General features: G+C 40.7%; 1 protein-coding gene across 6 annotated transcripts in view; it reads left to right on the forward strand.

Annotated features, from left to right (window-relative positions):
* Positions 1-26080, forward strand: part of TJP2 (tight junction protein 2) — a 121425-nt gene extending 95345 nt beyond the window's left edge. For 5 of the 6 annotated variants that reach the window (XM_047698783.1, XM_047698784.1, XM_047698779.1 and 2 more), the window contains 18 exons: positions 1564-1667; positions 2317-2470; positions 3781-3889; positions 3990-4123; positions 5650-5716; positions 6513-6663; positions 11636-11744; positions 12925-13135; positions 13847-14034; positions 14484-14579; positions 15116-15195; positions 15586-15796; positions 18085-18185; positions 19381-19593; positions 20857-20967; positions 22187-22516; positions 23608-23693; positions 25088-26080. In XM_047698783.1, coding sequence (XP_047554739.1) covers positions 1564-1667; positions 2317-2470; positions 3781-3889; positions 3990-4123; positions 5650-5716; positions 6513-6663; positions 11636-11744; positions 12925-13135; positions 13847-14034; positions 14484-14579; positions 15116-15195; positions 15586-15796; positions 18085-18185; positions 19381-19593; positions 20857-20967; positions 22187-22516; positions 23608-23693; positions 25088-25253 — 2621 coding nt within the window. In that variant the 3' untranslated portion in view covers positions 25254-26080. The remainder of the gene's footprint in view (positions 1-1563; positions 1668-2316; positions 2471-3780; positions 3890-3989; positions 4124-5649; positions 5717-6512; positions 6664-11635; positions 11745-12924; positions 13136-13846; positions 14035-14483; positions 14580-15115; positions 15196-15585; positions 15797-18084; positions 18186-19380; positions 19594-20856; positions 20968-22186; positions 22517-23607; positions 23694-25087) is intronic. The other variant, XM_047698782.1, reaches the window with a different exon arrangement.
* The last annotated feature ends 843 nt before the right edge of the window (positions 26081-26923 follow it).

The raw sequence follows: 26923 nt of genomic DNA on the forward strand, positions 1-26923 counted from the left end.
AGGCATCTGCCTTCAGCTCAGGTCATGATCTTGGGGTCCTGGGATCGAGCCCCGCATTGGGCTCCTTGCTCAGTGGGGAGTCTGCTTCTCCCTCTGCCTCCTGCTGTTTGTGCTCATTCTCTCCCTCCCTCCCTCAAATAAATAAAATCTTAAAAAAAAAAAAAAGCTGTATCATTATATTGTAAACCTGAAACTAATATAACATTGTATGTTAATTATAGTTGAATAAAAAAATGTGTCTTTAAATTTACTTCATAACTTTTCTAAATGGTAGAAAGTTACTTTGTTTTGGAATTAAAAGATTCTGAGTCCAAAACAATAATAATAAAATTTGAATGTGCCTCTTTTAAAACCTGCTAGGTTGTGGTACCTTCCTAAAATAACCAACATTTATCCTTAAGTTAGGTATTTTTATAAGTTTCATAAGTAAAATTAGATGAGTCTGAATAGTATTTAAAATACTTTAAAATATGCATACTTAAAATAGAGTGTGTTTTCTTTTAAGAGCAATTCAGATTTCATAAACCCCCAGAATATGCTCGTTTTAGTTAAAAACTTTATTGCTTTGCTTGGTTTAATGACCCTTTTCCTTTGCACAATGAAATTTTTTCAGTGCAAATCCCACATGTCTCATTTGTTACACATGAAGGGAATACTATTGGCAGTGTCTTCCTGTAGGCAACAGGGCTGTCAGCAGAACATGTTTACTGAAATGTACTGAATTGTTTTTTTTTGTTCCCAATTTAATGTTAAGTGTTAATTTTAGAGCAGATACTCATGTAGCCTTTACCTAGTTTTTCCATTTGCTAACATTTTGCCACATTTGTTTTCTTTCTCCTTTTTTCCCCTTCTTCGTCTCCTTTCCCACACTACTACTGTCTCTCAGTGGTTTTTTGGAGCTGCTTGAAAGTAAGTTGCAAGGGTGGCCCTTTACCGCTAAATATTTCAACAGGTTATCTCCAGAGGATAATATTCTCCTACATAACTCTAATGCCATTACTGGTTTTTTTTTTTTAAAGATTTTATTTATTTATTTGACAGACAGAGATCACAAGTAGGCAGAGAGGCAGGCAGAGAGAAAGGAAGGGAAACAGGTTCCCTGCTGAGCAGAGAGCCTGATGTGGGGCTCAATCCCAGGACCCTGGAATCATGACCTGAGCGGAAGGCAGAGGCTTAACCCACTGAGCCACCCAGGCGCCCCCCCCCATTACCGGTTCTTAAGAAAATTAACATTAATATCCCTTTTAATATGCTGTAGTATGGTTCATTTTGAAGTTGCTTCAAAATATGTAACTGCCACCCGCCCCCCGCCCTGTCCCATTCTGGATCGAGGATCTAGTGAAAGTTCATGCATCACATTTGGTTTTTATATTGTTTTAACTCTAGAACAATCCCTCTGTCTCTTGTTTTTTATGACACTAATTTTTTCAGTGAGTCCAGGCTAGTTGTCCTACAGAATGTCCCACAGGCAAAATCAGTTTTTCATAAATATTTTTAAATTGACCTAAAAACCAGATTAAATATTCTGAACAAGTGGATGAAATATGTATGTTTGTCCCCTAGAATACGGTCTTCGGCTTGGGAGTCAGATCTTCATAAAGGAAATGACCACAACTGGTCTGGCAACTAAGGACGGCAACCTGCATGAAGGAGACATAATTCTCAAGGTGGGAGTACGAGGGGAGAGGACAACTGAATTCATGTTTGGCTTTCTAGTCCAAATTTCACATCTGAGTGCTGACATAGTGAAGTTTGGTTGAGATGGGAGTCAGTAGTAAGACAAAAGCTGGAGGGGACAGTAAGGTGAGATTTTATCACAAAAAGCAGACATTGGAGATTTTTAATAGTGTATTGTCAGTTAAAAAAAAACAACAGCAAAAAACTCAATGAATACCTTCTTCTTCCCCATTTATTTGAAGTTTAAGCTCCTGTTCCCTAAACTAAGGAAAGATGAGGGGACAGTTGGTAGTATTGAATGCTGAATGTTTAATATAAGTTTCTATAAACCTCTCTAGTCAGGAAACATGTTCCAGTAGTAAACCAATCCATTGTCTTGAGCTTGGAAGTTAAATAAATTAGCAGAGTAACTTCAGTATACCATAGTTCTCTTATGTCTGTATTTGGGATCCAGCTGTACAGGGTCATATTTAATTTGAAGGATAATTCATTTTTATTTAGTCAGTCTTCCTAAAGCCCATGTCTGTTTGAGTAGCTAAGCAGAAGCCTTTACACTTTTAGAAGGGGAAAATAAAAACTTCCTGTTTTCACTGTGCATAGTTGTATTGCATGTAACATGACTGTTACTCATGAACACAGATAAACGGAACTGTAACTGAGAACATGTCTTTAACGGACGCTCGAAAACTGATAGAAAAGTCAAGAGGAAAACTTCAGCTGGTGGTGTTGAGAGACAGCAAGCAAACGCTTATCAACATCCCATCGTTAAATGACAGCGACTCAGAAATAGAAGGTAAAGAAGCGGGGAGGCTGTGAGCTTAGCCGGAAGCAAGGAAGGCTGTTGCTTTTGCAACTCAGTTTAGCATAGCCATCTAGCTGGAAGCTAAATTTCCAACAAAAGCTTCTCTTTTAAACTTTAATTCCAGTAAATGGTGGCTAATTTCTTGTTAAAGTGTCTGTTGAGATTAGTTCCCCAATAAGACATTTGGATGCACTCATGAACTTCCCAGTGGACTCTGATTTAGGCCACTGAAAATGAAACTTATTAGTAAAAAATGTATGTATGAGTGGTTCAAAGACCCAACCACACCCATTTGTAAATGGTTCATTCTTGCACTTTCTTGTAGATTTTTAAAAAGTAGATATGAATATTTCCAACAAAGAGAGGGTCATATGGAAGAGAGCTAAAATAGGCAGACATTATAGTAAAGAATTGATCAGAATGGCTGAGTATTATGGTATGCATTGATTAGCAGTGTGTATCACCTCTTCTGTCTTAGGAAGCAATATTCATTTCTTGAATATGAATTATACATGGGGTAACATTTTAACTATATATAAATTACCAATAAAAATAAGTAGGCATAAAAAAAATAACTAGGATGATACTTCCTAACTAATTATCTGGTACTACCTTCATGCAGTAGAGTTTAGAAAACAGTAAGTTCTCAAGTTTGAAGACAGATGTGTTGATTTTTTTAAAGAATTACTTCATAAAATCTGAAGACTTAGTTTAGCTTCCATTATATCAAAAGTCTAATCATTTGGTTACTGCTGTGGATGCAGTGCAGGAAGACAGCATGAGAAGTAATCCCAGCACGCTAGGTGCTTAGAGTTACTTGCTTGCTATTCCAAGCTTCAGCCCACCAGCTCCATGAACATCCAGGAGCTTGCTAGAAGCACAGAATCGCAGGCCCTGCCCCAGAACAGCTACATTCTTTTTTTTTTTGAACAGCTACATTCTAATTCAGATCCCAGGTGACTTACATGCACATTAAAGTTTGAGAAACACTGTTCTGTGTGGTTAAAAATGAGTGTATACATATATGATCCAGTAATAGATTTTGATTTCCCAGTAGCAGCTTTGAAGGAAAGTGTAATGAAAGAGGACCATAAAATTCTGAACTTGGCTTCCTCTTTATTAATTAATGCCTTTCCCTTTAGAGGCTTAGATTTTCTTCAAGGGAAGACTGCTAGACTAATGGCACAGTTTCTACCTGCCTCTTTTCCATTTCCCATGTTGCCTTACCCAGAGAATAGTATAATTTCTGGAACAGTTCTTAAATATTTTAGTAAGAAGTCTTTTCTTATTTTTGAAACCAGATATCTCAGAAATAGAGTCAAACCGATCATTTTCTCCAGAGGAGAGACGGCAGCAGTATTCTGATTATGACTATCATTCCTCAAATGAAAAGCTGAAGGAAAGGCCAAAGTAAGATGATGTATATTTTCCCTCACACGCGACCCCATGAGTGTACACACATGCATATCTGCAGTGACGTTATAAGACATTAACGTGATGTGTGCTTAAGTTCAAGAGAGGACATGCAGAACAGATGGTCCAGGATGGGCGCCACACCCACTCCCTTCAAGGCCACGGGGGATACTGCAGCTGCGGTTGGCACAGAGAACAGCAAGGAACCCAGATACCAAGAGGAACCACCAGGTGAAGGTCCTTGTAAACGTGTTCAAAAGTGTATGCTTGGTAATTCCAGAGGATGGCCAGAAGGAGAGAGAAACTTAAAAAAAAAAAATCATTCTTATACATGGAAGAGGGACTCCAGTCTCTCTCTTTTAATAGTAAAAAAACATAAAGAATAACAGCCCTTTCCATATTCTAACGGATTGGCCACATTTTGTTATATTTAATTAGTTTGGTCCTTGTGTCATCCCTGATCTCAACCCAGACTGCTCTGCTCTTAATATTCCTGACAGCACATGTGTGCGTTTCTTCCCCCGCTCAGCTACCAATTCTCAGATTCTCCAGACACCAAGTGGTTGTCTTTTCAAGTCAGTTCTGGCACTGACTGCCCAGAACTAGTGCACAGCCTGCAGGTGAGCGACTCAGTCCAGTAAGATGCTTCCATGTCAGACACCACTCCCGTTCCCAGGAGCCACCCATACTTCTGTCCAGCTGGATCTGAACGGAGGGCTCCCGCTGCCCTTCCTCACTCAGGCTTGATAACTTGCTAGGCTGGCTCAGAGAACTCAGGAAAGCCCTTTGCTTACTATTACCCGTTCTTATAAAGGATACAACTAAAGAACAGCCAGATGGAAGCGAGGTATAAGGCAAGGGGCGCAGGGCTGCTGAGTCCTCTCCAGGTATACCACCGTTCCCAGTGTCACGATGTGTTCGCCAACCCTGAGGCATTGCAGTCTCCACGGTTGATGGATTTTTATGGAGTCTCTGTCATGGGCATGATCAGTCACTGCCTCAGTCTCCAACCCCCGTCGCCTCCCAGATGCTGGGGAGGTAGGCTGAAAGTTTCAAGCTTCTAATCGTGGCTTGCTCTTTCCGGTGACCAGCCCCCAACCAAGGCTATCTGGGAGTTATCTCTTTAGGACAAAAGATGCTCTGCCACCCAGGAAATTCCAAGGGATGCAGCAGTTCTTTGTCAGGAATTGGAGGCAAAGAGGGATGCTTCCGGCACCCCTACCACTCTGGAAATTACAGGGATTTTAAGAGCTGTGTATCAGGAACTGGGGCAGAGACCAAATATATCTATTTCCAGTCCTGTCACAGTCACATTTTGTCTTATTTGATTAGTTGAAGTCCTTTTTGTCTCCTGCCTCTGGTCTCCATCCTAGCCCCTAGCCCTGCCCCCCATCACCCTAAAATTACCATCATGATTTTACATGCTTAAATATTTATTGATGGAAAAGATTTATATGGTTTTTAAGTGACAAAAATACTCTCTTCTTTTGCATGTGATTGTGCATTTTGGAAGGTTCATTTGTTACCCCACTTATTTTGAGAAACCATTGGCACTTTCTAATGCCTCAACATTAAACTTGACTTTAAAGACTTTATTCGTTGTTTGATGTAATGACTTATACATAACACAAGGTACAGACTTGAGTTTTATGGATTTTATGATCTTTATAGAAACAGACTCACTTCCGTTAATCCAGGTTGATAATGATAGACTTTTTTTCTTTTTCTTTTCTTTTTTTTTTTTTTTTAATCCACAGCTCCTCAACCAAAAGCAGCCCCAAGAACTTTTCTTCGTCCTAGTCCTGAAGATGAAGCAATCTATGGGTATGTATTTCAGTTTCTTTCTCTCTTTTTTGCTTTCTCCTTCTACATACCTCAATCTCCTGAACTGAAATCCAGAAGAATGGTACTTTTTAACTACAGATGATGATTTTGCAAACAATTAGCCACCTTTAACCAACCTCTACCGCTGGTATTTATGAGAAAGAAGTAACTTGTAGGAAAGTAAAATGTGGAATTCTGGGAACTTTGTGAAGTTCACTTTGAATGCTTGTCTACTTCTCTGGCTACTTTTCCACAATGTGATTCTGAGTACTTGAGTTTACCAGATCCATAACTCTCAAATAGGTGCAGTGCTGTGTCACTACAGGGCCTCTGTACGGGCTGCGGTGCCCTGATGATCCTGGCCTGCAGAGGGAGGGAAGAAATGACCCAGTGCTGTATTTGGGATAATGAGAGCCCCTTGTTTAGTGGTGGTCAAGAGCAGCAGCTCCTGGAGCAGGATCTGGCTTTGACGAACCCAGGCTGTGGTAGCAGCAGGCTTTTTTTTTTTTTTTAAATAATCCTGGACTGGCAGTCAGATGGCCTAACCTTGCCTTTTATTTGCTTTCTGATGTTGAATGAGTTTATTTAAACATCTGTATTTCTACTTACTAACCAGTTAAGTGGGCCTACTGATATTCCTCTCACAGTCCCAAAAAAGATAAAATGATAAAAATGAGAGCTTTTTAACAAATCTTTCTACAGATAGAAGAAATTAACTCTTTCACTGCTAATGTTGGTTCTCCCTTTACAAAGACAAATCTTCCGTCTTTCTTTTCTAAAACTGAACTCATTACAGTCCCAACACCAAAATGGTGAGGTTTAAGAAGGGAGACAGCGTGGGTCTCCGGTTGGCTGGTGGCAATGACGTTGGGATATTTGTGGCTGGCATTCAAGAGGGTACCTCGGCAGAGCAAGAAGGCCTTCAAGAAGGGGACCAGATTCTGAAGGTAGGAAAGACCATCCCTGTTCTAGACATTACTGGGAAAGAGTGGGATTTTCTGGGGCCTTATTTTTTTTTAATTTTTAAAAAAATTTTATTTATTTATTTGACAGAGATCACAAGTAGGCAGAGAGGGCAGGCAGAGTTGGGGGGGGCAGGCTCCCTGTTGAGCAGAGAGCCCGACTCGGGGCTCGATCCCAGGACCTGAGATCATGACCTGAGCCAAAGGCAGAGGCTTAACCCACTGAGCCACCCAGGTGCCCCTTCTGGGGCCTTATGAAAGGGAAGGGGAAGTAGTCTAGTTTGTGAAAATAGACCAGTTGCAGGTCGATACCAAGTGTAAGGTCTGTTTCCCTCGAACTTTCTTCTCATTCCTGGAACTCAAAACTCATCCCTATGTCTGTGGGAATTTACAGTGTTCAAGACCCTTGCAAAGAATTTTTTTTTAAGATTTTATTTATTTGACAGACAGAGACACAGTGGGAGAGGAATACAAGCAGGGAGTGTGGGAGAGGGAGAAGAAGCAGGCTTCCTGCTGAGCAGGGAGCCTGATGTGGGCCTCGATCTCAGGACCCTGGGATCATGATGCAAGCCGAAGGCAGACGCTCAACAACTGAGCCATCCAGGTACCCCCTTGCAAAGATTTTTATTAGTTTGCTTAACAAAATGAGATTCTATCTTAAGGCCTGGGAGGAAGATCTCTGTGGCAAAAGATCTTGCTAAAGTTTGGTTTTTGTTGATTCCCTGTCTGGTTGTCACTCTTAAGGCCACGTGCTGTACTTGAACAAAGGTGGGTTTTGGCTTAGATCTTTAGACTTGAATCCAGTCCCAGCCTCTCATTAGTTCTGTGACCCTTACTCAACTCTGAGACTCAGGTTTCTCTGTCTGTTTAATGGGGATGAGAACACCTGCCTTGTAGGGGCTCTGGGGAGATTAGAATGGGTAATAGCAGTTTCTGGCATAAAGTAGGAAAGTCAAGGTCCGTTCTTTTCGCCATTGGAAAATAACAAGTTGCTGCCACTCAGTATGTTGTTTACATCTAAAATTGACCAGAAACAGTTAATCAAATATTGATCCTTTTAAGGTTACTATATGTATGTTTATATAATCCATCGGTTTTAAAAAATAGTAAACAGGGGCACCTGGGTGGCTCAGTCAGTTAAGTGTCTGCCTTTGGCTCAGCTCATGATCTTGCGGTCCTGGGATCAAGCCCCTTGTCAGGCTCCTGCACAGCAGGGAGCCTCATTCTCCCTCTCCCGCTGCCCCTCTGTCCTCCTTGTCCCCTCTCTCTTGCTCTATTTCAAATAATTAACATCTTAAAAAAAAACCAAAAAACTCAGCTTTGACATTTTCTGAGATACATATATTGTCCATTGACTTACGTATAAATGTCAAGAATGTCAAGTATCTTGTGACTATATACAAATACACACAGTTCCTAGGGAACTGTCTTTACTGGAATTTCTGCTTCTGTAAACTTGCATTTCTTATGAGATACTAGGGGGTCTGGTATAAGCATCTCAGTTCAAAAGAGAGGGGAGGAAAAAAGCCACACAGTTTCTCAGGAAGCAGGCAACAGAGCACAAAAGTAGGTGCTCCTCTTCCTTCTTGGCTCTTGGCCTCATTGCAGTAGTTCAGATTTCATTTCTGGAGCAGATGAAGGGCAAACCTTGATCATGAGCTTTGCTGAAGCTTTCCACTGACATTCTAGACCCTCTTTGGCTCTGATCATGGTCCTAGAAGACTAAGTATATCTGAGTGGACCTCGTGGTACCACATGATCCCAGGAAATACCACTTACCAAGTGCTCCTGATAAGAATCCCATCAGAGTGCCGGCTCATACCAATTTACTCTTGAGCTGATGCCAAAGAAGAAAAAGCATTATTTCCTGACTAGTGTGGGGTATATGAAGTCAGGAATTTGGAAGCCTTTGCTCATGAAGGTTCAAGGATAAAATATTTTTATGTCCTGGGGGAAGAGAGATTTTCGGAATTTCCATGAAAAAAGTAGTGAATTCACCTCTGGGCTTGACAAACCTCTGTTAGTTGTTAAAGACTGGGAGAGTCATATCCGTGGGTACAATTCATGGTATGCAATGGTTATACTTAAGAAAGTGTCTTGTTTCCTGTTATTACCCTGGTGAAAGACAAGGAAAAAAATATGGGAACTGGCTCCCCCCCCCCACCCCCCGCTCCCCAGTAATCCCATTTGAAAGTCAGACAGTAGATGGTTCTGGTTCTTGGGTGTGAATAAATTTTCTGTTAAAGGAGCCCTCAGTTCTACAAAGGGGTAAAAAAGATCGAGTTCGCCTACTGGGGCAGAGAAGCTGCTGTACAGTCAAAAGCTGTTGCTGATACTGAGTCCTTTACAGGATCACAGCAGACAAGGCAGGCCCTCCCCGCCCTTAGACAACTAAACAGATAATGAAAGAGGATATTTCTTGGAGAGGACTGTACAACCTAACCTTCCAGTATCAAAGTGCTGTCCTGGCTTTTTTTAAAGATTTTATTTATTTATTTATGTGAGACAGAGAGAGAGAGAGCAAGGGGTGGGGAGGGGGGTTGAGTGAGGGAGAGGGAGAAGCAGTTCCCTGCTGAGCAGGGAGCCTGATGTGGGGTTCTATCCCAGGACCCTAAGATCAGGACCTGAGCTGAAGGCAGACGCTTAACTGACTGAGCTACCCAGGTGCTGCTGTCCTGATCTTTTTAACTGTAACTTGTTTCGATGTTCCTTTTCATGGTCAAATTGGATGTATGTGGTGAACTCTGTACATTTATTTACTAATCACTTTTTTCTGTTGAGGGTTTTTTAAGTGCAGCTTTTCCTTTGGAAAGGTGGCAGCTTGACAAGCAGAGAGATGGCACTCATGTGCTGTGGCAGGATATACGCCCTACCAGTAACAGGGGTCTGTGTGTTTTCATGCTTGGCTTGACTGTCTCTTTGCATATTATTTACCTGGTATGGTTCTTATTTTTCTTTCAGAAACTTTTTTGGGGTAAAAAAGAGAAACTCCTGAGTTTTTAAATGTAGTTACTACGTGTGACTTAATTTTGACCATTGTATTTTTGGCTTGATGGAAGGTCCATCCTGCATGGCCATAGGATGGACAGAGGGACCCTCACCATCTTCCCTCAAGCCCTGTGGCCTTGTCTTACTTAAATAAAAGCACATACAGGGCATATGAAAACATGTGGCCATACACAGATACAGGTATAGATAGATAAATGGCACAGGAAAGGATTAGATTCTAAAGTGTGATGATCCCTAACTGGGGGAATAGAGAGATGGGAATGACATATACCTTAAATGCTAAATATTGTTTCAAAGGAAAAGCTAATGAGATCGCTTTAACAAGTTAGTTTATTTCAAAAGCATCAACTAAGTGTCAGCCTAATGCCCGTTTTTACTTAATCACAAATTCCAACCTTAAATTAGGCTCAATTATTGACATTTTTCAGTGATAAAGGATTCTACAGTCCTCAATGACTAAAAAAAAAAATTTCATAGGAATTTTTTGTCTTCTTTTTACTTTTATATTATTAAAATATTAGGTACTTTAAAATAATTTTTATATTTATGTATAATTGTTTTAAAATGGTTTTAAAGGTATTGAACAAAGATTCCAAAATGTCTTTTTTCTTTGTGCCACATTTCAGTTTTACTTGCTTTCTAATATCCTTCAAAAGCTGTTTACCGCATTCCCTCTTTGGTCAGTGGGGGATAAATGTTGTTGCTTCTTGTCAGAAATAAGTGTGTGCCAGAAGCTTAAATATATAAACCTATGTATTAGGCTAATGCTTTCCCCTTATAAGGCTAATGCTCTTCAATTTCATAAACACCTATTAAAAACCTTTTAGGTGAGAGAAGCTATAGGAGAGAGGTAGAATTGGATTTTTATTTTCAGGCTTTTCTTTGAATCAATTTAAAGTGTTAAGACCTTAAGCTGGGCCAGCATGTCTGTTTGCCATAAGACTCCACCACTCCCTATAGCATTATAGATACATTTCATAATTGTATATTACCTCCCTGACCACCTCTGTGGGAAACTCAAGAAGAGATAGACACAAGCATAACAAGAAATTTTAATGATTCAGTGACAAATCCTTGATGGAATGGCCTATTTCTAAGGGACAGTTGTGACCGTGTGGGGAGACAGGAAGGTGTGGCAATACGCGCACAGCCCAGGCTCATAGCAGGTACTGGGAGGGCTTGAGTTGGGACACTAAAGACTTTTTTACATCTGGGTTTTGCTTTGGGCAGGCCTGGATAAAAACTAACAGATGCAGCGCCTGAGTGGCTCTGTGGGTTAAGCCTCTGCCTTCGGCTCAGGTCATGATCTCAGGTCCTGGGATCGAGCCCCGCATTGGGCTCTCTGCTCAGCAGGGAGCCTGCTTCCCCCTCTCTCTCTGCCTGCCTCTCTGCCTACTTGTGATCTCTGCCAAATAAAATCCTTAAAAACAAAACAAAACAAAAAACCTAACAGATGCAGTGCCTGGATGGCTCAGTTGGTTAAGCAGCTGCCTTCAGCTCAGGTCATGATCCTGGAGTCCCAATTGAGTCCAGCATCAGGGTCCCAGTCTGCTTCTCACTCTGACCCTCCCCACCTCATGCCATCTCTCTCTCTCATTGTTTCTCAAATAAATAAAATCTTAAAAAAAAAAAGAAGATGAAAAAACTTATGTGGCGGGGCGCCTGGGTGGCTCAGTGGGTTAAGCCTCTGCCTTCGGCTCAGGTCATGATCCTGGGGTCCTGGGATCGAGCCCCGCATCGGGCTCTCTGCTTGGCGGGGAGCCTGCTTCCCTTCCTCTCTCTCTGCCTTCCTCTCTCTCTGCCTGCCTCTCGGCCTACTTGTGATCTCTCTCTGTCAAATAAATAAATAAAAATCTTTAAAAAAAGAACTTATGTGGCATCTTTTTAAGAACTTTTCTTTTCTCTTTTTGTTGTTTTGTTTTGTTTTTCTGTTTGACCTTCCTATCAGGTGAACACACAGGATTTCAGAGGGCTAGTTCGGGAAGATGCCGTTCTCTACCTGCTGGAAATCCCCAAGGGTGAAATGGTAACCATTTTAGCTCAGAGCCGAGCTGATGGTGAGCAAATCTGGTCATTAGTTTAATTTGGGAAGTGGGGGGAAGGATGAGAGTAGTATCTTGGGACCAGAATAGGTAAATTGGGTGTTAAAAATTTGAAGTATATCTTCACAATCCATTTCTGGGTTACAGATTTGTGGAGAAAATTTGGGTACCACTTAATGTTCTATAGAAATGCTTTCTGTGCACCAATTGAAATAATTTTACCAGTTGTGTTAATTTGGAATAAAATTGCTTTTCTGAATAGTTATCTATCCTTAATTATTGTCTGGAGTTTTACTGACTCTTCCAGGTGAAAGATTCAATGGGCCATGTCTTTGGGTCAGCTGCCACATTAACGCTTACCAATCTGACAGGTTGCTGCCCCCTTGCAAGCCTTACTGTTCTCATCTGTAAAATGGAGGTTGACAGCCTCTTCCCAGTCAGCTTCGGAGGCTGACCGGCAAGTGTATTAGGGTTCTCTAGAGAAACAGAATCCATAGGGGGTGTGTATGTATATAAATAGAGGTTTATTATAAGGAATTGTCTCATGTAATTATGGATTGGCGAGTCCCAAGGACTGCAGGGTGAGTTGGCAGGTTAGAGACCCAGGAGAACCGATGATTTGGTTCTAGTCCAAGACTGGAGGTATGACAACTGGAAAAGCTGATAGTGCAGTCACAGTCTGAAGGCTGGCAAGCTCACAGCCCAGGAAGGCCTGATGTTTCCATCTGAGTGTGAAGGCAGGAAGAAAGCCGATGTCCTAGTTCTAAGACAGGAAGACTTCTTTTTTTCTTACTTGGAGAAGGGTTCCCCTTTGTGTTCTTTCAAGCCTTCATCTGATTGGATGAGGCCTGCCACATGAGGAAGCACAATCTGTTTTATTCAGTCTACCCATTTCAATGTTAATCTCATTCCATAATACCCTCAGTTATACACAAAGAATAATGTTTGACCAAAATCTGGGCACCCGGTGGCCCAGTCAAGTTGACACACAAAATTAGCCATCACAGCAACTCATGAAGTTAGTTTTTTGTCCTTCTTCCTATTTGAGCCCTGATTCCCACAGGGCCTGTCCACTGAGTTTACTAAATGAAGAGAAGTGAAAAGGGGGATCAGAAATAGAAGCAGCTGGTAACTCTTCAAGAAAAGACCTCTGGCTAAGCAGATCGCAACATACAAGAATGCTTTTGTTTTTCAGTGTATAGAGACATCCTGGCTTGTGGCAGAGGGGATTCCTTTTTTATAAGAAGCCACTTTGAATGTGAGAAGGAAACCCCACAGAGCCTGGCCTTCACCAGGGGGGAGGTCTTCCGAGTCGTAGATACGCTGTACGATGGCAAGCTGGGCCACTGGCTGGCTGTGAGGATCGGAAACGAACTGGAGAAAGGCTTAATCCCCAACAAAAGCAGGTATCTGAGATCCCGTACTCCCACACACCTCTCTTAAGCTCCCCACCCCCCCAAAATCAATTACAGTCCCTTCGCTGCTCAGAGAGGAAGCCCCACATGACTTCATCATTTGTCTTCGTGTCCTCTCCCATCACCTACTTCTGGTTCATGAGAAGTGGCCTGGGACTGGGAGATAGCCACCAGCTGGTCTGCTGTATTTAGTTCGAGTCACGTAGTTGGTTGTTGTGCCTGGCTGGTGTTTAAACAGTCCTATGGCGCGTCTGAGCAGATGCCAGAGTGGCTGGAGCGCATCAGCACAGCTCTCCGACAAGCTGCCCTTGTCCACTGTCTGGCCTTCATCCTTGGGAGAGGCTTATGCACTCCAGTTAACATTTATTGGTTGGCTGACTGGGGGAAGAAAGAAAGATAATGTACTTTGGCAGGGATTTTGGTTATGTTTACTATATACCAGCCTACCAAAATGAGCCAAGTTAATAATTGTGTTTGTTACTGAGCTATTTTCTGGTAGATTTTATGTGTACCCAGCCTTTCTCTGCTTCCACTGGGTGAAGAGGGTCCACACTTTTCCCACTCTGTGAAACTTCTTCCACTGTGAAGCTGCATCTTCTCTAATCCAAGTTCATAAACCTCACTGACTGGTTTTGGTTAATTTTAACTTCAATTGTGCATTTTCTGGCTTTAGAGATTTACTGCATTTGGTTTTTCTCTCAGAGCTGAACAAATGGCCAGCGTTCAGAATGCCCAGAGAGACAATGCTGGGGACAGAGCAGATTTCTGGAGAATGCGTGGCCAGAGATCTGGTGTGAAGAAAAACTTAAGGAAGAGTCGTGAAGACCTAACAGCTGTTGTGTCGGTTAGCACCAAGTTCCCGGCTTATGAGAGGGTTTTGCTGCGAGAAGGTAAGGAAGCCACGTGGGGCCAGGAAATGATCTGACTGGGCTCTGAGCCTGTTCTCTTCCTTTTCAGACTGCAGTAGTCCGGTTCAAACTTCCCATACTACTTACGCCAAAGCCAGGCTGTAGAGTTGCAATCATATTCATACATGCAATAATAACTTTCAGAAAAGTGACTTGTGCAAACTCCTACATGCAGGTGTATTTCCATGTCTTCAGTTATTTCTGTTAATACTACCATTCAGAAGTTTATATATATTATCTGTAGCAAAGTTTATTTTTGATCCTGGCGAGGGGAGTGAGGCATATTCAGAAAAGAACAGGGCTAAAATGGGGGAGGAAGAACACAATTTCTTTCATTTAGTCATGTTATCATTGGCCTATAAAATACTTCTGCTTCGTATCTTTAGTAGCCGAGGAGATGTGTTTCCATGGCCTTTCTTGTCTCATTTCAGCTGGTTTCAAGAGACCTGTGGTCTTATTTGGCCCCATAGCAGATATAGCACTGGAAAAGTTGGCAAATGAGTTACCGGACCTGTTCCAAACTGCTAGTAAGTCTGCTGATGATTTTTTTTCTCTCCCAATTTTTATTTTGAAAAATACTAATATATAAGAAAGATGAAAAAATAATGAATACCCACATACCCTTCACATGAAGTCACTGTCACCTGTCCAAAAGTCTGCCTTATACCTCCCCTGCCATTTTTTACCCATGTAAATCTCCTCAGTACAAGGACATTCTTCTATATAACCACACCACATCACATAACAAATTTAACAAAGATATGGTAATACTGCTTAGTAAGTAGTCTGTTTATATAGTCTGTTCATGTCTTTCTAGAATCCTCCTTTCTTCTACTTTATTTCCTGACTTGCTGTCTTACAGAGTCCAAACCCCTGTCTCACCTGTCAGACTGCCACCTTCCTTGTGATTAGGTTTCAGTTAGAGAGGTAGTGTGTGTCCTTCTCGTGGTCTCTCTTCAGGGCCTCCTGATGTCAGATGTCCTGTCATTGCTGATGCTGGGTTGGAGTCTTTGGTCCTGATTTCTAAAAGTATTAATTAGCTCTTTGTTTTTTGCTTTTGCAGAAACAGAACCAAAAGATGCAGGATCTGAGAAATCCAGTGGCGTAGTGCGGTTAAATACCGTGCGGCAAATTATTGAACAGGTGAGGAAGTTCATCCAAAAGCCATGTTGTTGGAAAGAATTGAGTCACAGTTTGCCTCAGTCCTTTTTGGAATAGAATCTGTATTTTATTAATCATTAAATGTTAATGATAAAAAAGTGAATATAAACATAACCCGTTGGCAACCAATCGATGTGGAAACCATCAATGTTCAGTGGCAGCGATGGATGGTTTTTTCAGAGTTCTCAACATTATACCAAATAGCCTGTTCATTCATTTTCTCAGAGGTGGGCATAATAGGGAGGAAAACGTTTTCTGCTTTTTGATTTAAACTGACAAGTTTTACCTGATATAGCCTTTACTTGAGACAAACTCTTTGCTGCCCTGTGTCTTTACATACTTGTTGACGTAACTTTGCCCCATTTCTAACAGGATAAGCACGCACTATTGGACGTGACTCCTAAAGCCGTGGACCTGTTGAATTACACTCAGTGGTTCCCAATTGTGATTTTTTTCAACCCAGACTCTAGACAAGGTGTCAAAACCATGAGACAGAGGTTGAATCCAACATCCAACAAAAGTTCTCGGAAGTTATATGATCAAGCCAACAAGCTTAAAAAAACTTGTGCACATCTCTTCACAGGTAAGTGAAATTTAAAATGTTGTCTCTTTGCTCCACAGTGGGAAATGGAGAATTGAAGAATGGAAGAAATAAGAAAATAATCTGAACAAAGAAGAGTAATCTGAAATCCTATTCATGATTCCTTGAAAAGAAACTAATCCTAAAATGATATTAGACTCATGGCATTTGTAGATTTAATTTTGATTGAAAATGATCATAGAGATCCATGACATGCAAAAATTGGTCACTTTGATGAGTTCAGATTTTTGTGTGGAACTACAGGCCAGTGACTGAGCCCAGTGTACCATCTAGCACCCACATCTCTATCTAGATTCTATCATTGTTCTCTGCTTACCATGCATGTGTGCACTAACAGAGTGGTAGGAACTTGGTTTCATTATTTAAAAAGATCCCCAAAGGGGCACCTGGGTGGCTCAGTGGATTAAAGCCTCTGCCTTTGGCTCAGGTCATGATTCCAGGGTCCTGGGATCGAGCCCCACATTGGGCTCTCTGCTCAGCAAGGAGCCTGCTTCCTCCTCTCTCTGCCTGCTTCTCTGCCTAGTTGTGATCTCGGTCTGTCAAATGAATAAATAAATTTAAAATAAATAAATAAATAAATAAATAAAAAGATCCCCAAAATAGAAGCTTGAACACTCTGAATGATTAAGGATTTATTACTCCAATTTTTAGGATAATAAATGATACTGTGATTATGTTTAAAAATAAAGAGTTCTCTATCTTATAGAAATGTATACTAAGTAAAATATTCATGGATGGACCTAATATGTATTTATGGATGACCTAATATGATGCCTAGTGTTTGCTTACATAATCTTTGGTGAGGAGAGTGGGTGGGGATGTCGATAAGACTGGCCAAGAGTTGATAGTTTTTCAAGGTGGGTCATGTAGACAAGTTCAGGTTCTCTCTACTTTGTATATGTTGAAAATTTCACATAATAGAATTTCTTAAGTTCCTGAAATGAAGACCCACTGCTAGCTAGTATTCCTTATAAAAGTAAAATAATTTAAGAATGTAGCGTGTTTAGTAACTGAATATGTACAGTAGCTATATATGTGACTGGTTCTGTAAATGTGGTATAATTCAAGGTTTAAAAGGGTTAAATCAAGTTTTTGGTCATGCAGTTTTGTGGGAGCAGCATGAGGGGACTGTATGGATAGAACACCCTGAGGGTAATGATAGCTCTTCGAGTTGATGCTGCTTACCATCTACCTATCTGACCCTGGGGAGGGAGGGAGTAGATGAATGTATGTCCACAATGGATTCCTGCTTTATTGTCACTGGCTTTTCTTGTTAAAGACAAGCACTATTTACCACTGGGGTGAAATGGTGAAACTGACAGGTAATTTCTCCAAATGTACAGGAGAGAGTGGTCTATAATAAACTGGGTTTTTGCGAATGTGGAGTCTTAAGAGTCAATTTCTCTTCTCTAAAATGGGGACAATAGTGATACCTACTTTGTAAAGTTTGGATAAATGAGAAATGAGCTCATCCATGTAAGGTTTGGAAAAGTGCTTGCTGATGCATAGTAGTTCTATAAGGTATATTTCGTTCTGAATAGAAAATATATATTCCTTGTAGAGTTAGTCTGAATATATATTCTAAAATATTTAAGCCTATCAAAATTACATACACTTAAATGTTACCTTTAGTATTTTTTTGAAGATATCAACAGTAAATTTGTGTATGTTTTTCTTATTTATAACATACATGCCTAGGTAACAATCTTTAAAATACAGTACTTTTGTATTTGTTCTAGATGTGTTTTCTTTGCTCCTAAAAATACAGTTGTTAAAAACTAACCTTTTGGGGCACCTGGGTGGCTCAGCTGGTTAAGCGAGTGCCTTTGGCTCAGGTCATGATCCTGGAGTCCTGGGATCAAGTCCCCCAGCAGGCTCCCAGCTCTGCGGGGAGTTGGCTTCTCCCTCTGACTTTCTCCCCTCTCATGGTCTCTCTCACTCTCTCTCTCAAATAAATAAATAAAATCTTAAAAAAAACAAACATACCTTTTAAAGGTAGCTTTTCTGAAAAACAGATAATCTGAAATAAAAGTAACTCATTTCTAGCTTTATAACATTCATCTGTAATGTAAACTCCCAACAGCTAGACCAGTAATGGTTTTAATTACATTCAACTAAAGGGATTTATTGTTCAAATATGTGTTTACTTTCTCTTGCATTAGCCAAAGTTTTAATTCAAATATGACAAATGAGTAAAATTATGTGAAGTAGCATTTTTAATAAACATTGCTCTGGAAATTGATGCAAACCTTTTGTTTACATTTCTGAAGCTACTATCAACCTAAATTCAGCCAATGATAGCTGGTTTGGCAGCTTGAAGGACACAATTCAGCATCAACAAGGAGAAGCAGTTTGGGTCTCTGAAGGAAAGGTATGTGGCATAGACACTTTGCTATGAGGTGAGAGTCCATGTTCTCAATCTTTTCTCAGGAGGGTAGTGAATGTAGAACACCATGGCTGTTTGAAGTGATTCCAGTGTATGTGCTAATCAAGTTTGGAATTTTATAAATTCTCTAAGACTTTTCAAAGAAAAGTAGAATGTGATGTATGTGACCCTACATTCACTTCCCTTTTACTTTTAACGTAGTAACTAGTGTTGTATTCCAAGCACACTAATCAGAGCTTACAAGATCTTGTGCTGAGCTCCACAGCTTACTAAGGATATGGGAAAGTCAGCATGGAAGGGAGAGGTGAGGATGAGGGTCATGGAGAAGGTATTTAAAAATTGATTTTAAAAAAGGAAAAGTTGGAATCATTTGCTTAGAAGACTGGAGGAGAATGTGTCCTAGGAATGTGGAATTCGAGTAGGTTGGTAAGAGAATGCTCAAAACCTTGTGTAGGCTTCTAAAACTGGTGAGCTTCTCATTCATGCAGGTAGTTTACCCACAGTTCTGCTGAAGGGAGGAAGCAAAGAAATTATACCAATCTCCTGTGGTTCTAAGGCTTTGGTGCTAGTATTCTGTAGTCCAGCTGAATTGAACTAGTTTGTGAGATGTCAGAGGATGCTTCTGTTGCGAAAGTGACTCAGTTACCAATTAGATTGTTGCGTCCTTGTCTTGCCCTTTGGAAACTGCATATTTAGTCAAGGCGTCTAGCATCTTCTGAGTGCTTATAGCCTGCTGAGGTTCTGTGCTAACTCCCTTTATGAGAACAGGCTGAACAGGACATAGCTTTCTTCCTCAAGGATTTGAGAATCTTATGGAGGAATGGAGAGGTGTGTAGCACCAGGCAGTGTACATTTATTATAAGAGACAAGCATTAGCAGAAAAAGCTGGAAAGGAGCCCAAATTCTTGGAGAGAAGCATAACAATATGAGGAAGCATGGCTCAGTAGTGGGATATAGGATGGTAGTAAGGTAGATAGGATGGAGGTTCCTAATTTGAATCCCTGCACAAAAATTAACATAATAATCTTAAGCCAAGTGATTTAAGGAAAATAAAGATGACTTCCCTTTCTAGAACATGTCAAAGTTTCAGTCACTTGGCTGTGCCCTTGGGAATTTTCTTGAGTCCCCACTCCCAGGAGCCATGATGACCCCACTGACCCTCCGAAACAAATTCCTCTAGATGGAAGGGATGGATGATGACCCTGAAGACCGCATGTCCTACTTAACTGCCATGGGCGCAGACTATCTGAGTTGCGACAGCCGCCTCATCAGTGACTTTGAAGACACCGACGGCGAAGGAGGCGCCTACACTGACAATGAGCTGGATGAGCCAGCTGAGGAGCCACCGGTGTCTTCCATCACCCGCTCCTCGGAGCCGGTGCAGCATGAGGAGGTGAGGTGAGGCAGGCCGCAGGCTGTGAGGCCATGAGCAGGAAAAGGAGGTTCTCCTGTTTCACTTGAATTCTTCTGGATAACTGTTTATTTAGGGTGCTGTGGAAGGTATTCCTAAGAGTTGGAACAGAGGACTTCTAGGGGGTTTCTGATTCTAAGCCGATGCCTGTACGATAGCATTTGTGGTCCGTGGGAAAGCCAGACAGGAACTAAGTGCTGGGAGAGGTTGAGTGCTAAGCACTCTCACACTGATGTTCTCGAGCATGATGGATACACTAAACAGCTCTATGTGCCAGCTGTCTAAATTACAAGTGGAACATTATTTTTAAATATGATTTTGTGGTATTTACTTGTAACCTTTGATTAGGGCTCTTTGTACTTGTAGGTATCCTTGCTTTTTTCTTATCCTACCTTTAACCTTTCTAATCTGTTTCCAAAACTCCTGAGTTTTTCCCCATCAGTTTCCTTCTCTTTTGTACTTCAATTTTTTAATTGAGTTTATGATCAGATATACATCTGGCCATGTGTACTGTGCATCCACCGGTGAGTAGACAGCTTCTGTGATCCCAGAGATCGTGTCAACAGGCACTAAGTTAGGACCAGTTATTAGCTCCACCTCGGAGAGCATTGGGATAATGCAAATGACGTTATCCATCTATTTGAATAGTTGTTCTTGTGGACTTCTGTTTAACAAGTCAGCTCATTTGGTTGAATGGTTTTATTCTTTATGAAATAAAAGTACCAAAAAAATAAGTTGAAGTGGGGGTAAAACCCACCAAGGCCAAAAATTTAGTATATACCAGTGGACAAGTTTCAAAGAATAAATTAACTTGCTAATGTCTAAAGGGGTAGATGAGGTAATGCTTAAAAATATTAACAGCTTTAAGTGATAAAAGAGATTTAGACTTTAGGAGAACTTTGGGGGGGACTATTTTAAAGGAAGAGACTACTACAATGGATGATAGTTAAAAAATATATATAAATTATATGTTTATTAAAAAAATAAAATTAAAAAAAAAAAAGAATTTCCACACACACACACACAAAAAATATATATATATATAAAGCATTTGCTAATGGGAATATGCTAGTACCTATCTGCCTTTTCAGTAAAGAAGCACTGGGTCAGTATCCCGATTTGTACAAGTTATGAACCTCAACTTCGGAACATCTTGCAACTTGGCAGAACTCTAGCAAAGCAGATGAGCGTTCTCTTCTCTTTGCTGGGATCTTCTTGTTGTGAATGAACCTTTATGTCTTGTAGAGCATAAGGAAACCCAGCCCAGAGCCACGAGCTCAGATGAGGAGGGCTGCTAGCAGAGATCAACTTAGGGACAGTAGCCCACCCCCAGCATTCAAGCCAGAGCCGCCTAAGGTACGTGGCTGGGAAGCCCACGATGGGGAGAAGAATAAGCAGATACCCGGACAGCTTCCTGCATAGCCAGGAAGAGCACAAATGAGATGGTGTTTTGTTTTTGGCTCACTCTTTTGTTACTAAGATGTGTCTTTTGGTTTGTGGGGTGAACCCGGAAAGTAGAGAAGAGTAAAAAGAAGGAAGGGCAGTTTTAGGAGAACATAAGGTTTTAGAACTGTTGATATTTTATTTATTTATTTATACACTTATTCATTCATTATTTTACTTTTTATTTCAAAACCTTTTTTCTATCAAGAGTAAAAGTTGGACAAATACTGAATGTCCAGAAGCACTGATCTCAGAATCTGTTTTTCTTTTTCAGTTAAAGTTTTCTGCTCACAATCTGATTTAGATATAAATATAGAAAATCCCTGATTGAGGATTTATTTACTAAAGAAAACAATCACCACCACTGTTTATGATGCCTCTCATTATCAAGACAGCTTAATTTATTTTTAAATTATATCATTACTCAGAATCAATAAGAATTGACATGGTATATGTCATATGATTTTTTTACCCCCTTTCTGAATCGATTCTATATAAATAAAGGCTTTCCTTAATAACCCAATAAAATTTCTCCATTTAACTCAATACTTTAGATAGGAAGAAAGTAATCAGTGATTATGTAATCTGTCAGAAACAGTGGCCTCATAAGATATATCACTGAAAATGTACAAACTGGCCTAGGATTGAAGTATGAAGGAAAAGTGGCCATTAGCATTATATGCTGCCCTTCCTGCTCCAGTCTCATTCATGGCTGAACAGAGACCTTCCCTCTGGGGTAGGGCATGCACCCTTAGTATATGAACTCAGGATCCCACTCTTCAATCCTAAACCCCTTGACTTGTTCTGAAGTCTTTTTCAAGATACTGATTTTAATCTCCTCTAGTACAAAAGTAGGTCTGATCTGCCTCTACACTCGCAGGCCTCCCAGCCCCTCCCCAATACCCTCTGGTTTCCTAGTGCTCTTAATATTTTTTTTCTAGGAAGCAGGGTAGGGCTTAGGATGCCCATCCAGTGGCTGTTTGTCCTGCAGTATTTGATTTCTTGTCAGAATGGTATTTGTTGACTACCTTTGGAAACTGATCAGGAAATGGGAGTGTGTATTAAATCACTAATACAGATTTGAACATAAACTGAAAGCCCAAGGTAAAAATTTGTTCATTGTTCTCTGCAGGCCAAAATCCAGAACAGAGAAGAATCCTTTGACTTCTCCAGATCCCATGAATATAAGTCAAACCCCTCAGCCGTTGCTGGTAATGAAGTTTCCGGGGCATCTACCAAAGGCTGTCCCCCTCCTGTTGCAGCAAAACCTGCCTTGGGAAGGTCTATATTGAAGCCCTCCACTCCTGTCCCTCCCCCAGAGACTGAAGAGGTGGGAGAGGGCAGTGAGGAACAAGAAGGCACTCCCAAGTCTGTCCTGGGCAAAGTAAAAATATTTGAGAAGATGGATCACAAGGCAAGATTACAGAGAATGCAAGAGCTCCAAGAAGCACAGAGTGCAAGGGTAATTACTTTTAAACCAGTAGATTACCTTAGTATGTCAACAGTAAAAATGTTAAGTTTCATTTCATATAATGATTTGCAGTCCTCTTTTTTCCCACTGGTATAGACATGAAAAGGATGTTCACATGCCTGATACCACAGGCACATGCTGTGTTTATGTTATTTCCAGATTGCCAGCTATCACTGTGTCCCTTTTTCTTCTCATCAAGAAAGCCCAACAGTATAGGTGAAAAAGATTCTTTTCATACCTCAGAACTTTCTATCAGGTTCGGGAATAGGAAAGTATGACAAGAGAATCAGTGCCTCTCTGAAGTTAGTTCTCATGAAAACATTTGTTGTATTTGTTTGGTAACTGAATTTTAATTTGCTCCCAGATTTGCCATAGAAACCAAGCAAACCTTGGATGCTAAAATGAAAGGCCCATAGATTGTACTTTTTGATACTGTTTGAATTTTTGTGCCATATGCACATCTAACCTTTCAAAAGTCAAAAAAGAATATAAGTCAAGACTCATGGAACATATTCTGCCCAGTGAATATGGAGGTTTTTTTCATTTAAGTCTGTTATAGCAACAGTGCAGTGCTTCTGAGCATTTTTCTTTTGTTTTGGTGGTAAAATACATATAACATTTATCATTTTAACCATTTTTTCCAATTTTAACTATTTTTTAAGTGTTCATGGCATTGAGTATATTTACAGTGTTCTGCCATCATCACCACCATCATCTCCAGAACTTGTTCATCTCTCCTCACTGAAACTCCCCATTACCCACTTCCTCTGTCCCTGGTAATCGCCGTACTTTCTGTCTTCATGAATTTGACGACTTAGGAGCCATTTAAATGGAATCACATGGTATTTGTCTTTGTTTTAGCATGTGGCAGAATTTCATTGCTTTTAAACATTTTTCTTATTTGATATGTAATACTAGGCCATCACATACAACCATAAAAACTAGAGAGTTGCTTTTATTTTTTCTCCTTTACTTAAAATGGGATTGGGAAAGGGAACCAACAAGAAACCAGCAAGCCACCCAGCAATCATTCATTCTTCCCTTTTCGTTCTTTTCCCTCCCCCCCCCCTTAATTACCACAGATTGAAATTGCTCAGAAACATCCTGATATCTATGCAGTTCCAATCAAAACACACAAGCCAGACCCTGGCCTTTCCCAGCACACAAGGTAAGGGATGCTCAGCAATATTAAGTCTAGAAAGGGGGCTGGTCTAAGATTTGGACTCCTAAGAAAAAATTTCTTCACCTATATCTCAGTGTAACAAGAAGACTTTTTTTTTCCCCTCCCCAACTATTTCCCTTACTTATTCAGTCAAAAAAAAAGTTTAAAGATTTATTTATTTTAGAGAGAGTGAGAGCACAAGCAGGAGGGGCCAGAGGGAAAGGGAGACAGAATTTCAAGCAAACTCCTTACTGAGAGCACTCAATCCCAGGACCCTGAGCGGAAACCAAGAGTCGGACACAACTGTGCCACTCAGACACCTCCTTACTCAATCAAATTATGAACATTATACAGTCAAAATTTCATAGTAATTTTGCTTATGTGCTAAAACCGACAAAGTGTAATCACTGACATTTCAAATTAGTCCCCTTTGTCACACCGAAGCACAGATATGTTACATTGTATTGAGATAGCACATGAGAAAAATTCCTGGGTTTAGACACTAATTGTTTTGTCACTAATATATTCGGATTCTTAGTCAAGCTCCTTAATTCCATTGCAACACGTAGCAAAGTCAGGCCACTTGTGCTGAACTGAGGTCTTTTTTTTTTTTTTTTTTTTTAAGATTTTATTTATTTATTTGACAGACAGAGAGTACTAGTAGGCAGAGAGGCAGGCAGAGAGAGAGGAAGGAAAGCAGTCTCCCTGCTGAGCAGAGAGCCTGATGCAGGGCTCGATCCCAGGACCCTGAGATCATGACCTGAGCTGAAGGCAGAGGCTTTAACCCACTGAGCCACCCAGGCACCCCTGAACTGAGGTCTTAAGGGAAGGTGACAATCAGTTGACCAGTGTTGATAAGATGCTTTATATTTAAAATGCTACATAAGCATCAAGGAATTATGAGAGTATTTTTATACTGGATTGTTCCTGCTTCCAAGGATAGAAAAAAAAGGTCACATTTTCTTGTGGCCAATCTGACTGGAAGCTAGAGTCTAGTTTTATAGCAATAGAAAACTAGAGGCAAATTTCTTAACAACTGAACCATGGCCAACCAGGTGGCCCCTAGTTGACTGAAACTAGAAGAGAAATCACTCTGCTGGGTGAACTTGTAGCCAAAGACACAGGGGTGGGAAGACACCCTTGGTCCAGTAGGGGAATTCTTAGGTCAGGGAGCACAGGGCTGGCTTCCTCACTCACTGCCCCAGTCGGCACTGGCCTCAACCTGTTACTCCCACACAATGAACCTGAAGCAGGGCCAAAAGTGGCCCTGGTCTGTCAGCAAAGTGTGGCATGTGTCTCAGAGATTTGTGATCAGTCCGGACACATGGCTGCATTTCCACAGGGCAGTCAGAAGCCCTGGATGGAGCTGTGGGATGCATTTAACACTCTCACTTTGTTAGTTCCAGGCCACCTGAGCCCCAGAAGGGTCCTTCCAGACTCTATCAGGATCCCAGAGGCAGTTACGGCAGTGATGCCGACGAGGAGGAATACCGCCAGCAGCTCTCAGAACACTCAAAGCGCGGCTACTACGGCCAGCCTTCCCGGTACCGGGACACAGAATTATAGAGGACGGCGAATTGACTCTTCTGGCTCTCCGCTGCCACGACCTCAGAGCAGCGGCCCCACTGAGCCACAGGATGGTTCTTTCTAGTTTAACCACACTGTGGAGATGTGGGACCTCAACTCCCATTTCCTCAAGGGGAGCCCAGGGGGCAGCCAGTGCAGATTAAGAACTGAAGGCTCTGTTTGTGGAACTGGGTCTTGGGAGTTGATGGCTTTTTGCTCAGAATTAAGAAAAACACTACAGTCTGATACTGTTACCTTTTCTCAGTGGACCAAAATCTGTATTAATTCTGTTTGCATATTTTTAACATGTATATTAAGAAGTGATAACTATTTTCCCTCATTAATATCTGCCTTCGAGGACTGTTTCAATGAGATGGAATGTGGAAAAGAAATTAAAATACTGTTGGGCTCAAACTAAATTCAAAGAAGTATTTTACTACAATTCTAAGTGCCTTTGATGAGAAGTGTCTTAAATTTTCTTCCTTTGAAGCTTTATGCAAAGCCATAATGGACTAAAAACGTTTTGACTAAAGTTTTATATCAGCTTAATAGCTATGGTTTTCTCTGTACTGTGTCATCTTTTCAAGGCATTTGTCTTTGTAATATTTTCAATAAAATCTGACTGTATATATAGTAGCTATACGTGGGTGGTAGTTCAGCTACCAGTGCTCAGTAGCTTGAAGACCAAGAAACTGGTATAGAAATTTTTTGTTTCTTTAAAACCATGTGCTCCACAAAAGCAGATACTTGGAAAAACTGTATTTCTAAAAGTGCGTGTATTGACAAGTTTTATAATTTAATAAAAAGGAGGATATTGCAATCAATAATTTGCTTTGTGGGAGATATCTCCACTAGTTTCTACTTCTAAAAGCAACTTTTATTTCAATTAGTGATCATGAAATGAGAACACACTCATTGCTGAAGATGAAAATGGAGACCCATGTGGAAAAGAAAATGAAACTTACCCATCATCTCATCCTTCAGACAATTTTAGTGCATTTCCTTGGAGTACATATTTGTGGATGTCTGTATGTGTTATAATTAGGATGTCTGTATGTGCAAATACTGTATTTGCAGTTTTCCTTTTTTTTTTTTTTTTAAGGATTTTATTCATGAGAGAGAGAGAGGGTGAGCATGGGGCGGGGGGAGGGGTTGCGGAGAGACAAGCACACTCCCTGCTGAGCGTGGAGCACCATGTGAGCTGATCCCCACAACCTAGAGATCACGACCTGAGCCAAAATCAAAAGTCAGATGCTTAACCAACTGACCCACTGAGGCGCCTGTTTTCTAACTTTTCTATTTAACATTTATCATGAACGTTTCTCACAGATAGTTAAAACTCAGGTATGCATCATTGCTAGTAACTGCAGAATAGTACATCCTGTGACTTCATAACTAGACGATTCCGCTATCTTTGGTAGTTTGGATTGTTTCCAGTTTTTTGTCTCTTTTACATGAAATGTACCTCTGTGTGTAATCCATTTCTGTATATCAATGATCAGCATTTTAATCCTTTTCTGCAGGTAGTTGCTCAGAAGTAGAATTACTGAGCAAAAGCATAAGGAACATTTTTAAGGCTCTTAATGTTTACTGCCAGATTGCTTCCTAGAAAAGTTGCATCAATTTGTACTCCCACACTCACTCTTTAAAGGTTGAAATATGTTTAGAAG

Source organism: Lutra lutra, chromosome 13 (genome assembly GCF_902655055.1).
Source record: "Lutra lutra chromosome 13, mLutLut1.2, whole genome shotgun sequence".
In the NCBI taxonomy this organism is placed as follows: Eukaryota; Metazoa; Chordata; class Mammalia; order Carnivora; family Mustelidae; genus Lutra; species Lutra lutra.